General features: G+C 34.3%; 2 protein-coding genes and 1 long non-coding RNA gene across 3 annotated transcripts; all 3 read left to right on the top strand.

Moving 5' to 3' along the window:
- Positions 1–1,525: 1,525 nt before the first annotated feature.
- LOC104718978 (uncharacterized) lies at positions 1,526–4,757 on the top strand. Its single transcript, XR_756486.2, has 3 exons — positions 1,526–3,771; positions 3,855–4,246; positions 4,361–4,757. It is a non-coding gene; the product is annotated as an uncharacterized LOC104718978 (long non-coding RNA).
- A 4,558-nt stretch (positions 4,758–9,315) lies between these two features.
- LOC104718977 (auxin-responsive protein IAA1) lies at positions 9,316–10,364 on the top strand. Its single transcript, XM_010436807.3, has 2 exons — positions 9,316–9,714; positions 9,812–10,364. Exons 1-2 carry the CDS (start codon positions 9,551–9,553, stop codon positions 10,167–10,169), a joined length of 522 nt encoding a protein of 173 aa, XP_010435109.1. The 5' UTR covers positions 9,316–9,550; the 3' UTR covers positions 10,170–10,364.
- An 87-nt stretch (positions 10,365–10,451) lies between these two features.
- On the top strand, positions 10,452–15,212 carry LOC104732186 (acylamino-acid-releasing enzyme). The gene is made up of 18 exons (XM_010436806.3): positions 10,452–10,760; positions 11,038–11,219; positions 11,352–11,655; positions 11,738–11,962; positions 12,042–12,239; positions 12,333–12,404; positions 12,628–12,766; positions 12,925–13,076; positions 13,164–13,246; positions 13,354–13,472; positions 13,559–13,637; positions 13,723–13,903; positions 13,998–14,058; positions 14,141–14,263; positions 14,342–14,533; positions 14,615–14,683; positions 14,787–14,863; positions 14,968–15,212. The coding sequence occupies exons 1-18, from the start codon at positions 10,627–10,629 to the stop codon at positions 15,032–15,034; spliced, it is 2,457 nt and encodes an 818-aa protein (XP_010435108.1). The 5' UTR covers positions 10,452–10,626; the 3' UTR covers positions 15,035–15,212.
- The last annotated feature ends 5,791 nt before the right edge of the window (positions 15,213–21,003 follow it).

The raw sequence follows: 21,003 nt of genomic DNA, 5'->3' as shown, positions 1-21,003 counted from the left end.
ATTGCTTCCCAATTTTCCATGGGTAATGGATGTACAGTATTTGAAAAACAGACACATTAGAAGAAGAAAACGAAATTAAAGAGAAACTCTTATAAATGTTTACGTCGATTTAGTATATTACCTTTTATCGGAAAAAAATGATTTCGTCGATCATTCCAAACTGTCCAAAATTCATACAGCCTTTTATAAAACTAATATGGCCCAATGCAAAAATCAAATCTAAGATGAACGGGCCATTTCCCTAAGAGGATACTTTGTTTGTTCCCAAAAAAAAAAATGTAAGATATATGTTAGCATTATTCCAAAAATCTTACGTTTTGTTTTCGTTTTCGTCTATTTTTTCTTTTTATTTTCTAAAAAAATGTTTTCTTTGTTTTACAGTTAAAAGCAACTGAATTACAAATCTTAAACAGATCAAACGTCAGAAATACAAGTTTACAAATGTTTCTTTGCTTTAATTTGTCTCGGTAAGTCAAATGGAGCCACCGTGTAAATGAGGTTCGTACCTATTTACACGGTGAAATAAGAAAGACATACCGTAATCCGTATCTATCGGTTTTCTGTCGGTTAAGTATCTATACATTACGGTAAATTATTTAAGTACTCTTTTTGACGAATTTAAAGCTCTTGGTAATTCCGTCAGTTATTCCTTGCTTTGAAACTTGTTTTATTTTTAGTCAAAGTAAAATATCTACTTTTATTTCACTACATAAAGAAATGTCCATAGTTTTTATACAAATGAAATGGGGCAAGAAAGAAAAAGGAAATTAAAATGAAATGGTTGGCCATTTTTGATATACCGACAATATTTTAAATTTTAATCATTTTGAAAGCACTACTTTATTCATAAGCATTATAAAGCATATATACAACTTTTGAAAAATCTATTTGAGTGTTCGTTTTCCACATCTATATATTAGTTCATTCTTATTTATTCTAGGTCGGTGTCCACGCTTGAGTGCAAGTTTCTTTTCTTCATTATTGTTGTACTAATTTTAAGTTACGTTGATATGTAAACTTTAGATATTATATATTAATAGGCCAAATTCTTGAAAATTTGAATCTGAAGTTTCTCTTAAATTCTTAATTAGCCAGAAATGGTACATAAAAACAACAATCACTGAATTATTTTTCTGTCTATATATGTATCTGAAATTGAAAAGAGATGGTGTTATAAAGACTTACGTTGAATTAGGGTTTACTGTGAATTTCTAACTCAAAAAACAATTGAGAATAAGTGGAGAGGTTTTAATTATTTATATACCACTTCATAATTTTTTCTACTATTAATGTGGGACTTATTACACACTACAAGAATTTGGGTTTTTGATAGCATCAAATGTGCGATTTAATTTTCTTTATGTTGGAGCTATGATAGCTTTTCTTATAGCTATGCTATTAATGACTTACCAATGAATTTATGATAGTGTTTATAAAAGTGAAACGCTATTATAGGTTTTCTCTAGAAAACTAAACCCCAACATATAAAGCTATAAAGTTTTTTAATATATCCTATTAAAACGCTATCTTATGGTTGGCAGATAGTCAAACTTTTGGCTCCAACATAAAAAAAATTAAGTCTCTTTTCTCTACTGTTCGACAATTTGCCTTTTCCTCTTGTCACTCTTTTCTTCTTCCCCTTTTCATTTGTTACTCTTTCGTTCTCTTTTCTTCCATTTGCCCAGAAAATCTATCGCTTTTGTCCAGAAAATCTCTTTTCAAAATCCCACTTTGTGTTAAAACACAAAACAAATCTCACTTCGTAATCTCACTCTCTCTTCGCAATTTTCTAAGTTATAGTCCTCGTCCAGCTCAAAGTTGTTGTTTTTATGGTTTTTGTTTCAATGAGAGTTTCGAGGGATTCAAATTCGTTAGGGTTCTCCTTTCGATGGGTTCACTTTTGTTAGGGTTTTGCTTCAAATTGAGTTTTCTAACTATTTAGAGTTTTTATTTAATTTTAGGTTTCCGACTTAGGGTTTTCGATGGGTTCAATTTTGTTAGGATTTTGCTTCAAATAGAGTTTTCACAAGATTTAGGGTTCTATTTCAATTTGGGTTTTCGATTTAGTGTTTTCGACTTCGTATTCACATTGAACATGTTTGTTTATGTTGTGTGAATCTATGATGTCTACTTTTCAGACATTTGAGTTTATCTAATTGACATGTAATTCATTGTTTATGCAGATCGATTTAAGACATACGAAGAACTATCAGTTAGTAATTGGCATTGTGATTTTCAAGTTTATTTGTTATTTGAGTGTTTGATTGATGATGAACTAATTATCACACTTGAATATAAAATTGGTGGTTATTTTTCTAACATGGACAAGGCTTGGGTTTGGCTTCCAAGGTGTGCATTTCTTTGTTATTGATGTTGTTGTCTTTTCTTAGTTATAGTGATTCTAAATATTGAAAGTGTGTTACATGTTAACTTAATTACAAGGCTAGCCTTGAGTATGGGGAAGTAGCTAGTAATTTTGTCTATTCATCAAAAAAGAGATTAGGTGATCCTGTTGACATGTTGTGTCCCCTGCATTGATTGTCATAATGTCTGCCATCAACGAATAGACACAATGTTAGATCATATAGTGATTAGAGAGATGGATCAGAAGTATAAGATGAATACATGTTGGAGTAAACATGGAGACATTAGGGATCAGAAGACAGTTGATGTTCAGACATCTGACTTTGAGGCTTAGGACTTGATTAGGACTGCATTCTTTGCAAGTGGAGGAAAAATGCAGTGTCAGGGAAACGATGGAGATCATCGGGATGAGTTTGAAATTAAAGCTGAATCTTAATTTAGGGAAAGTTGAAGGATGCTGAAAGTCAACTCTACTCGACATGTCCCAACTATACTAAGGTGTCTACAATCATGGTTCTCTACCACATTAAAGTTAAAAGTGGTTTATCTGAAAAAATGTTTAGATAAAAAAAGATTGCTAAGGATTGGCGTTGGCATTTCAACAATGCTAGTGAAGATGGTACAATACGACGCCCAGTTGACTCATTGACTTTGTCTCAAGTGAAGGATAAATGGTCACAGTTTTCAGCTGAACCAAGGAATCTTCGACTTGGCCTTTCTACAGATGAGATGAATCCTTTCGCCATGCAGAACACCAAGTATAGTACATGGCCAGTGATGTTAGTCAACTATAACATGCCTCCGACTATGTGTATGAAGGTTGAGAATATCATGTTGACAATGTTGATTCCTGGACCAACTGCACCAAGCAATAACATTGATGTTTATCTTACACTTCTGATAGATGATCTAAATGATTTGTGGGAAGATGGTATTGAGGTTTATGACTGACTCATGAAGGAGACTTTCACACTTAGAGTTATACTATTGTGGAGTATCAGTGACTATCCAACTTTAGGAACATTATCTGAATGTAAAGTGAAGGGGGAACAAGGTTGTAATATATGTGGCAAGGACACTACATAAATGGTTGAAGTATAGTCTAAAGCATGTTTATTTTAGGAAACAGGAAGCGTTTCAGGCCTCGACATCCTTATAGACGAAAAAGCATGGTTTGAGAATACTATTGAAGATGGAACTGTGAACAGAATCCAAGCTGGGTCTGACATACTCAATACACTTAAGGACTTTAAGAATGATTTTGGAAGACCTTTGGATAAGAAAGGTAAGAGAAGTAGAACCGATTTATGTGATGAGGATGCAAATTCATAAGAAGAATATGAAGAAGATACAGATCAATGGCGGTGGAAGAGTCGATCAATTTTCTTCTAGTTGGCTTATTGGAAGGTTAGTATTTACTGATTTGCTATTATATGAGTACTATTTATATCTTATTTCTTTGAGCTAACTTTAATTTTCTTGTCTGATAGGATATGCCTGTCCGTCACAACACTGATGTGATGCATGTTGAAAAAAACATATCTGATGCATTATTATCGACTCTTATGCAAAGTGTCAAATCAAAAGATGGCTTGAAAGCACGAAAGGATTTGGAAGATATAGGGATCAGAACATACTTACACACCGAGGTATTGGTTGCCTCTGATCCAAAAGAAAATTTGAACAATATAACACTATGTCCGAATGCTGTTGTTGTTAAGGCTGATATGGTGGTTAAAAGTGATACCTTTTGTGGAGAACAACTACTGATATGTCATTCATGAGTGATTCACTTAATGCAAACATTGTTTGGCCTATTCAGAAGACATAATTTATAAATATAACACCGCTAGAGGAAGCACCAAACAGATCAGCACCTACGGTATGTAACTATTTATTGTATTTTACTTGATTCAAATATATTTCATGGCTTGGGAGTTGTGAACGTTGGTGCATGCATGTGATAGAATCCTAATAAAATATTTTGAAATTACAGAGTCTAAGTAACACATCCACTACCAATAAAGTTGCAAAGAAAATTTGTCTTTTGCTAAATCTCCAAAACTCTGGTAGCATAGTTCCAGTTGCAGAAGGGCAAGTTTGTTCGATCAATCCAGCAGACGTAGTCCATTTTGTTCCCTTAGGTCCAAATGCTAGCAAGGTCTGGGTAGAAGTTTCAAAGATTGGAGATGCAAAAGTGTGGAGACCAAATTCAGAAATCCAATTCATTTCCGACGCAATAGGCACTATACTATAGCTTGGCCTGCTAATAGACTCATATTGCTCTGAACATGATCATGAACTATACTTGAGTTACTTTGTCTTTAGTTGCTATGAACTTGGTATGTTGTACTATTTCGGATGTTTATGACAATAATATTTTCTCCTTCGTATATTAGCTATATTGACTGTCAAGGACAACCCAGAATGCACAGGGAAATATTACAAATTAATAATATATAAAAAGAAAAAAATGTAGTGAATGCTATTGTCACAATTTATTAACGATATGAATGCTAATTATTTGTAGCTAAACAACTGTGCTGATATTAAATATAATGTAGTAGACAAAAAACCGCTATAATATTTGAGTTTAGATAGCACAACAGAAAGCGCTATCTAAAGTGGTCGAGCTATTATTGCGGGCAATATGATAGCGTTTTTAATAACGCTATCTTAATATTTGTTGTGTTATTAAAACCAAAATTCTTGTACTGACACTACACCCCTCCCCCTCATGCTCAGGCATGACCATCTGAAACATGGACATATGTGGTGATATATCATGGTTTTTACGGTTTTTAACTATGATATAAATGTATTTTTAGAGTCTTTTGATTTGCTTTTAGGGTCTTTTTAGTCTTTGTAGGACTATGTACCATTTGACATGGATGAGAGCATAATGGAGCAAATTGGAGTGATTTGGAGCACATTTGAACATTGAGGCTGAAGCTTGGAGACGATCTCAGATGATGGTGTCGATCGACATCGCATTGGTGTTGCTTGACACCCTTTGCGACACAAGAAGAAACCCGAGTTTCTCAAGTTCTAACGTTACAAAGTTACCCTAAAGTTTTCCTTAATTGGAACATAAGTGTCCGTATATATATATATATATATATATATATAGACTTTTTGGGTTTTAGAAACCCTTATCTTTTATTTTTATAGCAACTTTTGAGAGAGACATTCATAAAGCTTTGGACAGACAAGTCAGAACTCATCCTGTTGAGAGAGATTTCAAACTCCTTTACTCTGTTATTCTATGACTTAGTGCAGTTTATTCAGCTTATGATGTGTCATTCATTGATTATGTCTAAGTAATCAGCTTGTTAGGTTTAGGGTATCTCATTAGAGATTTTATGGTTTGTTGAATTGATTATTGATTGAGATTCTTTATCTTTTTGTTCTTCTTAGGTTGTTCTTAAGATTACTTCTTGATATATCACCTAAAATTAATAACTAGTGATAATTAATTTAAACCGAGAGTTTGATTGATTTTCAATAAAATCTTCGGTGAGAAAAATTACTTTATACAAAAATATTTTTTTTTTTTTTTTAATTTTGTGAGCAATCTAAACTTGATTTCAAAGCTGGTTTTATTCTTGGATTTTACAAAGAGATTTGGATATCTGGTTTTAAACTTAAATAAGATTTCCAGTAAGAAATGGTATATTTTACAATTGTGTTTATAGTTTAAGAACGGTGTTTTAATTGTTTGAATCATGTTTAATTTATTGATTTAATAACATGTGTTTCCTGAGAATTTTTCTATCCCTAGCTCTTATTCATTCTGAATTTACAAAACTTTTATTTACTTTTGCGTTGTAATTTAAATACACACTATTATGTTTAGCGTAATCATAAAACTCTGCAATCTATTGTGTGATTTTGAGTCTATTAGTACTTCTAGGGTATTACAATTTGAGCTTATCATGTGGCAATAACATCCACAGGGTGACCTAATAATCAGATGACTCTAATACCCTATAAAATTGTTAAATTAGGGTGTACTGTGTATTCTAACTCAAAATCAATTGGTAATAAATGGAGAGGCTTTAACCTTTTATATATTACTTCATAATTTATCTCACTACTAACGTGTATAACTGCCATTAATGACTTAACACCACTTTCTTAAATGCAACTCATAGATCTCGTTCCAAGTAAGGATTGTCTTTGACAAAGTGAAAGGCTAATAGTCTTGGTCAAGAAAATCCCTTGCGTTCACCTATTAATGAGCATTTGCAGTTCAGAGTTTCCACGATATTTTCAAGATGGTACATTGGCTTCTCGGGCTGCCCCTATAAGAGTTGACAGTATACAAACCGAGTATAGAAAAAGAGGTTTAAAGATGACACACATGCATTTCTTAAGGTATGGTGTGTGTAGATGATTTGAATTACGACTTCGATGTTCGTGGCTCAACTTTTTGTCCTTTCTATTATTTCATTTGGACCATACCTTTTCAATACATTACAAATTTTTGCGAAGATATCACACAAGTGCAAAATGTACCTTATACATCTGTAACATGTCACATTCATAGTTTAAAAACGAATGCAAAACTACAACTTATGCTTCTACCTCAGTTCACACAACGAATTTGTGAGAAAGAAAATTTAAAACCAAAATTCTTTTATTATAATTTCTTGGTTTGAGAGCTTAAGACTGAAAAAAAAAATTGGGGGGGGGGGGGGGGGGGGTATGAGTAATATAATAATGTTAACTTTCCAAAAAAATCAGCTTTTTTCAAATTGGAATAACAGAAAATTATGAAGATAGTCTACATTTTAATCAATACAATAAAACTTTTTGGTTTTTCACCAGGTGGTGACAGCTCAGCTTTTGTACTGAAGAAGAGACTGACACATCAGAAAAAATTTGTAACCAATTAAATTATAACAATTAATACAACTCATCTTTTTTTGCTAAGAGGGGCAATCGATTTCTTCTTCTTTCTATCACCCAATTTTAATATTGTTTTCTTCTTTAGCCGAAGACGATGGTAGTAGCGGCGGAAGTCTTAGCAGATTCGTCGGGAAGATTAACTCAAGTATTCGTAGCTCTCATACATATTGGCCTCTCGACAAAGCCACCTCCCTCCTACTTTTCGTTTCTAGGTAACATAATTCTATTATTTTATGTTTCTTAATTTTGGGGATTAAGAAAGATCTCTAGGCTGTGAATTTGAGATGGGGCTATGTGTTTGAAACTTGAAATTGAAGGAGATCGGAGGTAACATGTAAATTTTAGTCAATCGGAGGTACCATGTACATTTTAGTCAACACCACCAGAATCTGTAAATTTTGACTAAAAGTAATATGAATACTTTGATTTGTTACACATATTGATCATGGTTAGGGAGTCTGGTGATCCCGCACCTAATATAGTTGAACACAGACATGGTTTAACTCCTCCATTGAAAGATGCTCAAAAGAGAACATTTCGTATGTATGTGCATTTACTATTATCAATCTGTCAACTAAGCTTCCCAATTACACATATGATCATGTTTTTCCCCAATTATTCTTGGATGCATGATTTTGGCTCATTAGTTTTTGTTTTCTTTCTGCTTTGAGGACGATTTGGGGATTAGTTGTTTATTGAAAGAGTGTGTTGTACTGTGATGAACGAGAGTGTTACAATGAGTTTTTTTTTTTATGCCTTTTCAAGAACTAGGTTCTCAACACCATGTTCTGTTTTTAATTTCTTTGTTAGGTAACAGAGATACGAAACAAGATTTGGACATCCAAGTTCCAAAGAAGAAGAAGAAAGACTTGATTGTTGCTGTCTAGAAGGAGAAAACTGAGAAAACGGTACCGAATTAGCTAGAACCTAGCAGTTCTATGACAACCCGTCCAGTGGATCCCACAAGCCTCAATGCTAGCTGCCCAATGGACCGTCTGCGGACCTCACCAGCCTCACTGCTAGTCGTCCCAACGGACCCCAAGCTGGCCCTGCAGGGCATCGATCCTAACCCATCATTTCTCGAACCCTGGTCTTCACCTTTTAACAACCTTCCCACATGACAAGCTGTCACCAATTGATCTGCAGGTCAATTGGTGACAGCTTGTCCTGTGGGAAGGTTGTTAAAGGGTGAGGACCAGGGTTCGATGAATGTTTGGCGCACCAATAACCTATTGGTGGATTGGGATAGCCACACTGATGGGTTAGGATCGATGCCCTACAGAGCCAGCTTGGGGTATGTTGGGGCGGCTAGCAGTGAGGCTAGTGGGGTCCACCGGACGGGTTGTCATATAAAAATTGATTTTTATGTAACAGCCCGTCTTGTGGACCCCACTAGCCTCACTGCTAGCTGCCCCAACGAACCGTCCACGGACCCCACTAGCCTCACTGCTAGCCGTCCCAACGGACTCCAAGCTGGCCATGCAGAGCATCGATCCTAACCCATCATTGTGGACATCCCAATCCACCAGTAGGTTATTGGTGCGCCAGACGTTCCTCGAATCCTGGTATTGGATGCCTCACTACTAACCATACTCCTTATGTTTCATAATATATAATGTTTTAGAGAAAAAATTTCGTTTCAGAATATATATGATGTTTTCAAGTTTCTATGCCATTTCAAAATTAGTTTAATATTTTTTATCAGTATTGTTTTTGATTAGTTGAACTTCTTACTATTTTCTCATGCACCGAGTACTATCCAATCTAAACTTTACAAAATATAAATTAGATATTTATTGAATCAAACCGAATAAACGAATAGTTACGAAAACCAAAAACCTACCGTGATCGTGTGGTATAGAGGTCAAAAAGTCATCTTTACCTTCTCTTTTACTCGTTTGACCGTAAGAGAAAGAAACGGCTAGGATCTCGCGTACGCAACTGGCGGAGACAAATCATGACCGTTGAAAATAAGAAAGAAGCCGCGTCCAAAAATCTTTGTGTCCCACCTTTGTCCCCTTGCCTCTAGCTTGCCTCCTCATGCTCCCCGACAACGTCATAATTCCCATCTCTCTCTCTTTAACCCTAATTCCAAAGCAACTTCGTTATATAAATCTCTCTCTCTCCCTCACCATTTCACAAACACACAAAGCAAACTTCATCACATTTCAAGGATCTTACTTATCACAAACCCCAAGAACAAGAGAAGAAGTAGATCAAGAGTTAAAAAAGAGACTTTAATAGTTGAAACAAACAACAAGTATAGTGAGAGAATATGGCGTATGAAGAAGTCATCAATGGGCTTAACCTTAAGGACACCGAGCTTCGTTTGGGATTGCCCGGAACAGAAGAACAACAACTGGAAGTTTCTTGCGTCAGAAGCAACAAGCGCAAGAACAGCGACTCAAGAGAAGAATCTGCTCCTGTTCCTCCTTCCAAGTAAGTTGAGATCTGAATTGAATTAGCATTTTTATTCAAATCTCTTGATATAGATCTCTTAGTGTACTGATGATGAATCTTGTTTTGTAAACTTCAGAACACAAATCGTCGGTTGGCCTCCAGTGAGATCTAACCGTAAGATCAACAACAACAACAACAAAAACGTTAGTTATGTGAAAGTAAGCGTGGACGGAGCTCCATATCTCCGTAAGATAGACCTCAAGATGTACAAAAACTACCCAGAGCTTCTCAAGGCACTCGAGAACATGTTCAAGTTCACAGTAGGTGAATACTCCGAGAGAGAAGGCTACAAAAAGGGATCTGGATTTGTACCGACTTATGAAGACAAGGATGGAGATTGGATGTTGGTCGGTGATGTTCCATGGGACATGTTCTCTTCATCTTGCCAAAAACTCAGAATCATGAAAGGATCTGAAGCTCCTTGTTCCTTATGATCCCTGCCCTTTTAGTTGGCTTTGATCATCAAGTTTCCTACTTTATTTTAGAGATCTTTTAGACATAAAAAATGTAAAGAAAGAAAAAAGAGAAAGAGAGAGAGTTATGTACAATAGGGATGCAAATACTATATAGCCTGTTAATTATGTAAAGATCAGTTTTGATTATACAAAGTTTATATGTATCATGCTCAAGATAAACCAAACATTATGCACAGACCTGTACTGTCTCTGTGACTAATGAACCATTTAGACATCAAACTCAAAGCTTCTAAAGATATGTGGTGGTTACATTTGAGCTTCATTGTTCTCTATACTATATAATACAAACATCATTAACTAATAAAATTTGGGAAATAGTGAAAAGATATAAAATTTTGGATTAAGAAATGTGGGAAATTTAATGGATACCAACATCGAAAGTTTCGGACTTTATTTGTTTTGTTTTTAATATAAGATGGCGAGAATCTTTACACACCCACCAATCAGTTGCTTCACCAAATTGGGATTTGACTTGAGCTCTTCTCATCGTCATCTTCGTCGCCTTCATTTCCGACCTACGTTCATCACTCTATCACCCACTCAATCTCCGTAAGCTCTTCTTCTCTTTCAATCTCTGTGTTTTTGTTTGTGTTGGCACGGATTAAGCATCGTTGATGGTGTTGCTTTGATGGGTATCGTCTATTTGATCGTTTTCAATCCGAAAGTTCACTCCTTTGATTGTTTTATCGTATGTTCTGTTTTTGACGAATTTGGAGCAAATTTTATCTGTTTCGAACTGGATAGGTTTGAAATTATAAATGATTAATCTGATTACTGGACTCGTTTTGCAATCATTTATTAGAGATTTATGAGATACTTGTTTCAGTTGCAAGAATTGGATTCGAAGATTTGTAGCCATGGATTCATCTGGAACTGATTCGGCTAAAGAATTGCATGTTGGTTTGGATTCAACTACTGAGGAAGAGTATGCCACACAGTCAAAGCTACTTAAAGAGTTCATAAATATTCCCAGCATTGACAAAGCTTGGATTGTCAACTCTGATTCTGGTAACTTGGGACATTGGAATCAAGATTTTCAAGCGTTTTGTTGTTGAGTATGAATCATCTGACCAGATGAAATGATGATTCACTTTATTGTAATGGGATAAGTTTGAAGTGTTTGAAAACTTTTTACTGCAGGTCCTCAGGCAATGTTGGCCTTGAGTCAAGCAAACCTTTTGGCTAATAAAAGGAAGAAGTTTATGTTGTCGGGTCATATCTCGAAAGAAAGTAATCAGTCTGTTAACTTTCACTGGGCGCCATTTCCCATCGAGATGACTGGTGCATCAGCTTTTATCCCATCTCCATCGGGTCTGAAGCTCCTTGTGATTCGAAACCCTGAAAACGAATCTCCTACAAAGTTTGAGATATGGAATTCGTCTCAGCTAGAGAAGGAGTTCCATATTCCACAGAAAGTTCATGGCTCTGTATACGTTGATGGATGGTATGGCACTTTTTGTTTTGGCTATTTTAACGACAAGTTCTTGTTGAAGTATAAAAATTAGTAATGCTTATGTATGATGTAGGTTTGAAGGGATCTCTTGGAATTCTGATGAGACTCGTGTTGCCTATGTCGCTGAGGAACCATCTCGTCCAAAGCCTACATTTGATCATTTAGGTTATTACAAGAAAGGGAACTCGTTGGACAAGGATATTGGAAGCTGGAAAGGTGAAGGGGATTGGGAAGAGGAATGGGGAGAAGCATATGCTGGAAAAAGGCAGCCTGCGCTGTTTGTTATCGATGTTGACAGGTATTCCTCAATCTCTTCATAAGAAAAGAACATTTACTTATACTTTATCTGATGGTTGTTTCTCTTTTTCTGTTAACAGTGGAGAGGTCAAGCCAATCAAAGGAATTCCTAGATCGATAAGTGTTGGACAGGTTGTTTGGAGTCCAAACAGTAATGGATCAGCTCAATATTTGGTTTTTGCTGGGTGGTTGGGAGATAAAAGAAAGTTAGGTATTAAGTACTGCTACAACAGACCTTGTGCCATATACGGAATTAAGTTCGTATCGGATGAACCAAAGTGAGTTGGTGACTTCTGTAACTACTAAGAGACATCTTAATCATTACTAATTTCCTATAACTACTATAGAGTTTGTGTTTACTTGTGTTTCAGAGATGATGCAAACGGATTCCCTATACATAATTTGACTAAGAGCATAAGCAGCGGTTTTTGTCCTCGGTTCAGGTTTACATCTTATGAAGTTTTTTTTCCTTGCTTCTTAAGTTATGTATTTGCTAAGAGTATTTTTGTTTTCCTTGTTACTCTGTTTATAACTGAGCGTTCTTACACAACTTTTATTAAACAGTTCCCTTATATTTTGCGGTATTTATTTGCAATGTTTGTTTTAGTTATGACCTGTTACAACTTACAAATTTACTCTAGTCACCATACATTCCTTCCCTCGCAGCAAAGATGGCAAATTTCTTGTGTTTGTATCTGCAAAGACCGCTGTTGATTCTGGGGCGCATTGGGCAACCGAGTCACTTCACAGGATTGATTGGCCAAGTGATGGGAAACTTCCTGAGTCAACAATTATCATTGACGTGGTGAGATTATTCGGAACTTTTTCTCTCTTTATAAGCCAATAAGAGCTTCAAATATTTTTGGGTTGACCACTTTTTGTTTGTTAGAGATGTATAACTCTTTCCACACAATCATATTTGTTATGTTATTTGATGATATTCAAATATATCTTATATTGCAGATTGAAGTTGTAAATTGTCCTGAAGATGGTTGTTTCCCTGGGCTCTATGTTACTGGCCTTCTGAGTGATCCGTGGCTGTCAGATGGACATAGCCTTATGTTTTCTACCTATTGGCGGAGTTGTCGAGCGATACTCAGCGTAAATTTGCTAAGGTGACTGTTGAATTAATATGGAAAGTTTCAGAATTTTCTCCTGCTGCTGTGCTAACTGATGAAATATATATCTTGAGAATATTACAGCGGTGAAGTGTCACGTGCTAGCCCTGATGATTCAGATTATTCGTGGAGCGCTCTTGCGCTAGATGGTGATAATATAGTTGCTGGTAAAATGTTTTGAGCAAGTTCTTAAATCTCAGTTACTAGCTGCCACAATTTTACCTTCATGACACACCAGACTTGTAACAACAATTTTTTTAATTTTTCTGACTAGTGTCTAGCAGTCCAGTGGGTGTTCCTGAAATCAAGTATGGAAAGAAAGTTCTCGATGCAGCTGGGAAGCATTCATGGCAGTGGTTGAATGTTCAAAACCCGATCAGATGCTCTGAAAAGGTCAAAGCATATATTGCCGCCAGACCTTTTTGATTTAAACGATGTTAGGCTTTATTCTCATATATCTTTTGTTTTAATTGCGGCAGGTTATGTCAGGGCTTTCATCTCTTCAGTTCAAAATTCTAAAAGTACCAGTTAGTGATGATTCTGAAGGTCTTACTGAAGGTAATTTACACTTAATTTTGATTTTGACAAAAACTATTTGTTTTCTTGACTGTGGCCCTGAATACTCTGTTATTGTTTATGGCAGGGGCCAAAAACCCTATTGAAGCTATATATGTATCATCCTCCAAGTCTAAGGAGAATGGGAAATGCGATCCCTTAATTGCTGTTCTTCATGGAGGTCCTCATTCTGTTGCACCTTGCAGCTTCTCCAGGAATATGGCCTATCTCTCCTCAATTGGATACAGTCAGCTGATTGTAAATTACAGGTTTACTTACGAGAGCGTACAGCTCCAAAATTCCACTAGTTCATCAACCTTTTAGAGATCCTAACTTGGTATTGGTGACTCATTTGATTTGAAGGGGTTCATTGGGATATGGGGAAGATGCTTTGCAGTCTCTACCTGGCAAAGTTGGATCGCAGGTATTTACTATATGCGCCTGTATTGTCATTTTTCTTCTTTCTGACCTTCACTCTGCTTGATTGATAATCTTCTCTGACGCAGGACGTGAAAGATGTGCTCACGGCTGTAGACCATGCCATCAAATTGGGACTCGCAGACCCGTCTAAAATAACCGTGCTAGGTGGTTCTCATGGTGGGTTTTTGACCACTCACTTGATTGGCCAGGTACTGCAGTTACTTTACCTCAGTATTGATGGCACTGGATTAGTATTCATCATCCTTATAACAAACTTTTTTCTGTAGGCCCCGGATAAATTTGTGGCAGCAGCTGCAAGGAATCCTGTATGCAACTTAGCGTCAATGGTTGGGATTACAGATATACCTGATTGGTGTTTCGTTGAAGCCTATGGGGACCAGACCCACTATACAGAAGCCCCCTCACCTGAAGATCTTTTTCGGTTTCATCAAATGTCTCCTATATCACACATCTCAAAGGTCAGACCAACCTTTAATCCGGTTCTTCAGGACGTTTGAAAACATTTAATGATTCTTCTTCTTGTGTATTTACTTCTGCAGGTGAAAACACCTACATTGTTTCTTTTGGGAACTCAGGATCTCCGTGTTCCCATATCAAACGGATTTCAAGTAAGATCCTTTTTAGTTTTGGAAGAATCTTCAACTTGTTTCAAGTTTGCAAACTCAAACTCGTTGGTAATGGTGTTTAATCTGGTGTTCTTGATTTGTATAGTACGTGAGGGCGTTGAAGGAGAAAGGAGTTGAGGTTAAAGTTCTAGTATTTCCCAATGACAATCATCCCCTAGACAGGTAAAAACCAAAGCCTGTCAATTTTGTTGTTCATAGTTAAAACTTAAATCATCTCTGTGTGAAAGTTTGAAACATGTGTTTGCGTCTTGTGATTGTGTATGCAGACCACAGACGGATTTTGAAAGCTTTCTCAACATTGCTGTCTGGTTCAACAAGTACTGCAAGCTGTGAACACCTGATATTTTCGAATACCGAGTTTGTTTTCTTAAAAAATCGGAATGGAAAGAGTCGAAAGAATAATCATTTGGTTTTCACCAATCTTAGATTGCTTGCAGCAAAGACTGCGACTTTATGGTTTCATGTCATAAACCTTTGAAAATTAAGTGGTTTAAGAGGTTCTTTTATGCAATGAAAACACATGAGGGAAGAAAAATAAACGGCTAAAAACTTTAAGGCTTTGATTTTGTTTACACACAATGCATGAGTTTGCAGAAACGGAAGGTTGCGGTTAGTAACGTACGGTATTGAACTCAACTGACTATGGAGCCGGAAACGGATGTAATTGTATTGTTGAGTGGCACTAACATGTGTCATAACATATAAATAAACACGAATAACATAGTATTGTGATTAAATAATCAAACAATGTAATGCTTTCATCTTTGAAAAAATTATCAAGAAATGGGATGGAATACAAGGTACTTGTTCCAACTTGTGGAGTTTTCAGATTGATTCTTCTTCAATCTAAACGATATTTTTGCGGATGTCGACACCAAAAGAACTCCTGATTACATATTCTTACGAACTATTATATGTGTATGTAATTATGTATATGTTTACATATATATACATTTTTTTTTAACTACTTTCATTTCATACTTTAAACCAAACAGGGTACCGGTTACAACAGGAGCGTCTCCTTAAGAGTAACACCTACAAAACAAAAAACATACAACAACCGCACAGCACCAAACTACTACCAGAGCACATTATTATGAAAAGTCCCAAACCACGTCACTAGTTCAGTATCTCCTCGAGGCCTTGAAACACGACCTGGTCCTTGAGTTCTTGAGAATGGTTTAAGTGTGCTTTCTAATGATGAGTTTGATCTCTTCAATATAGACATTCCGGACGTGATGAAGCATTATGCAAGTCTTGAGTTCATTTCCTTCCAGAGAATGTATCGGCTAAACGAAGAATCATAGCCACATTCTTGTCTCTACAAGGACTCACTTCAACCATATTAATCCATCCTGAAACAATATAGTAATAATATCTCCAAACTTCTGTAAAGAAATCACAATCAAAGAACTCATCATGTAGATCACATAAGAGGCACGCTGAAGGAACTACCAATCCCTAATGTATGAGTTTGTCACTCGTAGTTAACCTGTGTCTTGCCACTATCCAAGTAACGAAGGCATGTTTTGGAATCCTTCCCTTGAACCACACATATTCATACCAATCCACCGTTTTCCCTGAGGGATTTAAATATTCCCACCAGGTTCTGGCCGTTGAGAACCTCTGAAGCTTCACTTTGTCCCACTTTCCATAAGTACAAATCATTCTCCCCATCCTCATGCAGGTGCACCACAGCATGTATATATATATATATATATATATATATATATATATATATATATATATATATATATATATATATCTTTTTTTTTGACAGCATGTATATATACAAGTACAGTATTTATATATACATAATTTTGTGTGTGTGTGTGTGTGTGTGTGTTTAATTTGGTAATCAAGTTGACATGAATAAATGGTAGGAAAAATATATTTTGTTATTTTACGTCAACAGCATAACATGCATCATGAATTACATGTCAATATTCTGCTTTTGAATTAGCTTTAAGGATTATTAGAAACTTTGTAGTACTCATCAATCACTATTCTCATTTTTGTATATTTATATGTGTCAAGAACATAGATAAAACTAAAACCATTACTTAGATGTATTAGTTAATTACTATAACTTAAAGATTTTAGTGATATTATGAGGCGAACGACTGTGTGACAAAGAAGCTGACAAAAAAATGACAAGAGGAAAATGCTTGAAGAGAAATTGGCTAATGCTCAAAGCATCATATATATGTATGAACATGACTAAAGTAAACTCATTCATATTTCATTCGCTATGTGAGAAATGAATGAACGTTGATGTTTTAGATTATTAAACCAAATTATCATATTTAAAATCGGATTGAATCGTTGGGCTATGTAAGCGTGGTAAAAAAAGATAAGATAGTGACATTCATGACTTCGCTGAAAGTTTCTTTAAAGCACGATGGACATGCTTTTAAAGCACGATGGACTTCGCTGACATTCATGAACAAGATCTTACCATGGAATGAACTCTCTCTGAGATAAAAACATCATCGATGGTTGCCGAGACCAATTCATCTTATATAAACTAGCCGATTTTGGACTCTCTAGATCTTCTCCGGTTGATGGTGAATCTTATGTATCAACAATCGTTGCAGGAACACCTGGTTACTTAGACCCTGAGTGAGTAATCAATCAGTTATCATAATCATAAAAATTTATGAATTGTAACATCTATAGTTAATATTTTGTTTTAGGTACTATGGAACAAATTTGCTAAGTGAGAAGACTGATGTGTATAGCTTTGGGGTTGTTTTATTAGAAATCATCACAAACCAACCTGTGATTGATTCAAACCGGGTGAAAGCACATATTACTGAATGGATTGGATTCATACTCATGTAAGGGGGCATAAGGAATATTATGGGAGAATTCAATACAAACGGTGTGTTGAAGGCTGTGGAGTTGACTTTGGCTTGTGTAAACCCTACCTCAAACCGTAGACCAACAATGACACATGTTGTGATGGACCTAAAAGAGTGTGTGGACTCTGAAATTGCCAGGAAACAGGGGAGTCAAGAGATATATTCAAAAGATTCTATAGAATTATGCTTCTCTCCTACTTCTAGATTCTCACCTAGACCGAGGTGAATTGAGAATAATCCATTCAACCCAATGATGTCTTATTGAATTTGAAGTCTTATGAATTCAACGATTGTTTAAAGAATCCATTGAAGTGTTTAGTTATCTGGAATTGAAAACACATTTTTTATGAATCTAGCAAGTGGTTTCTTAGGTAACAAGAAATCGATATTAAAGTACTCCACAAGGCACAAGGTTGACCATACTTGTTTGATTTGCTTGCTTGGATATTTATGTGTTTTTCAATTTTAAAGTGGTCAGAGAGATTTCTCTTGGAATGATGATAGGAAAAAGAAACCATTTTATTTTTAATTTCATTTTTACCTTCGTAGAGAGAATATTAGATTTAGGATTCGATGATATCATTCGCGGTTGAATTAACCAAATAGAAGATTTATTAGGAAAAAAATATAATCACAATTATTCTATAATTATATACATATCTTTCTAGAATAGAATGGGATATTGTCATCACCGCCCATAATAAGGCTATCTAGTACATCAACAAATTATATATTTTCTGAAAGATGTATAATTTGGCTAAAACAAATCTACAAATCTACCATTTGGCTAAAAGAAATCTAATCTGGCTAAAACAAACAAATTATATTTACATTCTTTTCAAGTTATATATTTTTCCTGAAATCAAAAGAAAGATGTATAATTTATCTAAGAAAAATCTACAAATTTTCTCATTTGTAAATCAAATCAATTATATATATATATATAATTTTTAATTACATTATCAATTCTAGTCCTAATTAAAACCTAACTAAAAAAGGAGAAATAAACCGCCGGCCATGGCACTTCCTTAATGTTTATATAAATCCCCATCATCTTTCAAGTTGCTAGCTGCCACGTACAACACAAACTCAGATTCATCATGTTTGATTCATTGTTCTCTCGTCGATGGCGAACAGCTTCCACATGCGAACAGTTGTTGCATGAAGCACGCATTATCAAGAGATCTACAACATCGTCTTAAGCTACTCATAAGCAAGAAGCACGCATTATCAAGAGATCTACGTTCGGACATCGTTATCTTCATCCGATCAATGACTTTAAACATGCTCTCCGTCGAACCGAACAACTCGTCCTCGTCAAAAACTCGGTTATCGTATACGAATTGTTGCTCCGGTTCACTAAATACATCATCTTCCACATCCCCTACATTGAAAAACACAGGTTACATATAATAGAATTCTATATATACATATTTTATTTCTTTTCTCTCTTGGTTCTACTTTTCTTGAAATACAAAAACAACTATATATTATTCGATAATCAACATGCAGAAAATTGTTTAATGTCAAGATTAACGATGCAGTTTCGAGCCTTGTCTTTGCCTCTGCGAGTTGTGGAGTACGTGAACTAGTTAGCATTAAAGAGCTGTTTAATCAACGTTACGGTCAAAGCTATGTAACAAGTGTTCTTCAGCTCCACCCTGGGAATCTTGTTAACCTCCAAGTTTCAACCTTATCACACTTTTTTACATTCTTCTTTTTTTTTTCTTTTCTTCTTTTGTCCGTATTAATCGATATAATAATAACAATCTCATTAAATGTCAATAACAGTTGTAATTTTTCATCGTACTTTTCCGTAAAAAAATATGTTGTAATTTAAAATATATATATATACAGTTGTATATGTTTATGGTATAGTTGTGTCTTTTAACCATATTTTTTCATTTTTTTAATCACTACTTTTCCTTTAAAATAGTTGTGTCTATTCATTATTCATTTCTTTTGAACTCTATATAGATTTGTCTCTTCACTAACAAATCATTGTTAGTTAAAACATGTTTTCTGTTTTATATTAAAACAAAATAAATTAAATATTAATATATTAATATCTATTATCCAATGTTATTCTATAATCTAACTTAGAGATTTTAGAATTAATTATAGAATTAAAAAATTTAAGTGAAATAAAAAAATTTATTATAGAAATAAAAAAATTTAATTTTAAAATATGATTTAGAGTTGCGTCTATTTATCTCAACACTTTGTAAAATATGTATCTTATTTTTAGAAGTTGTGTATTTTTACTATAATTTTCCTTAATACATTTTCACAAAAGACTAAATATATTTTGTACTTATAATTATTTTATTAGAAAGTTACATTACAACCATTCGTTCATATTCTCACTTAAGATCATTTTTATCATAGTTTTTTACTAATAATAGAAATATTAGTAATTGTTTTAATAGTTGTAATTTTGGTCATAATTTTTTACAAAATATCTTATATTTATAATACATTAAACAATATTTTTGACAAGATTGCCTCGATTTAATATGACTTTTCACGATATAATTTTTTTTTTTGAGTTGTCTCTTTGCCAAAATATTTTTTTATCATTAACAAAATTTTTGGTTTTCATTTAGATGGTTGTGTTTTTACTAACACTTAATGTTAAACATTTGTGTAGTTTTTTTTTTTTTGAGTTGTCTCTTTGCCAAGATATTATTTTATCATGAACAAAAATTTTGGTTTTCATTTTGATAGTTGTGTTTTTACTAACATTTTATGTTTGACATTTGTGTAGTTTTAGTACTACTTATTATTTTCTCTTTTTTTAGGATCATATACTCTTAAACTATTCTATTACTTTTAAATAAATATATAATATATAAGTTTACATTTCATTTAATTTATTTATTTTTCTTTGAAATTCTTCTTTCGCGACATCGCGAGGGTCTAAGTCCTAGTTATTGATTAAGGCCATGAAGTCAAAACAAGAAGAACAACCAAAATTAGCTACTCCACAGGTTCATCCTAAGCTTACTGATTATGACCAACTTGTAACATATTTTACAGACCTTAAAAAAACAACATTGCATGCATTGTTAACAATTACGTTATACTCGAATTGTCATGAGTTTTGATTTGTTTTTGTAAAGATGTTCACATACTTATATAATAATTCTTTCTTTCTCTATTCAAATTTTATTTTTAGATTCTAAACTTGATTACGTCGAGAAAGAAGTGTTTTGTATGTTTTTTTTGAGATTCTTATGTAGAACTTTTGTTATTAGGATATACCTAGCATATATTTTTGTAATTTTTGCGTTGTAAATTGTTTGGTAAAACAAATATGAATATATATTCTTTTAGCAATTTCAATGACTATAATTATTTTAAATAATTTACAATGCTAACATTTTTAATTTGAAATCTAGCATAACTCACATGTGAATAAATATAGTAAATATTAAA

The sequence above is a fragment of the Camelina sativa genome, chromosome 10 (assembly GCF_030686135.1).
Source record: "Camelina sativa cultivar CO46 ecotype springtype chromosome 10, ASM3068613v1".
NCBI lineage: Eukaryota > Viridiplantae > Streptophyta > Magnoliopsida > Brassicales > Brassicaceae > Camelina > Camelina sativa.
This window is presented reverse-complemented; position numbering and strand designations above follow the sequence as displayed.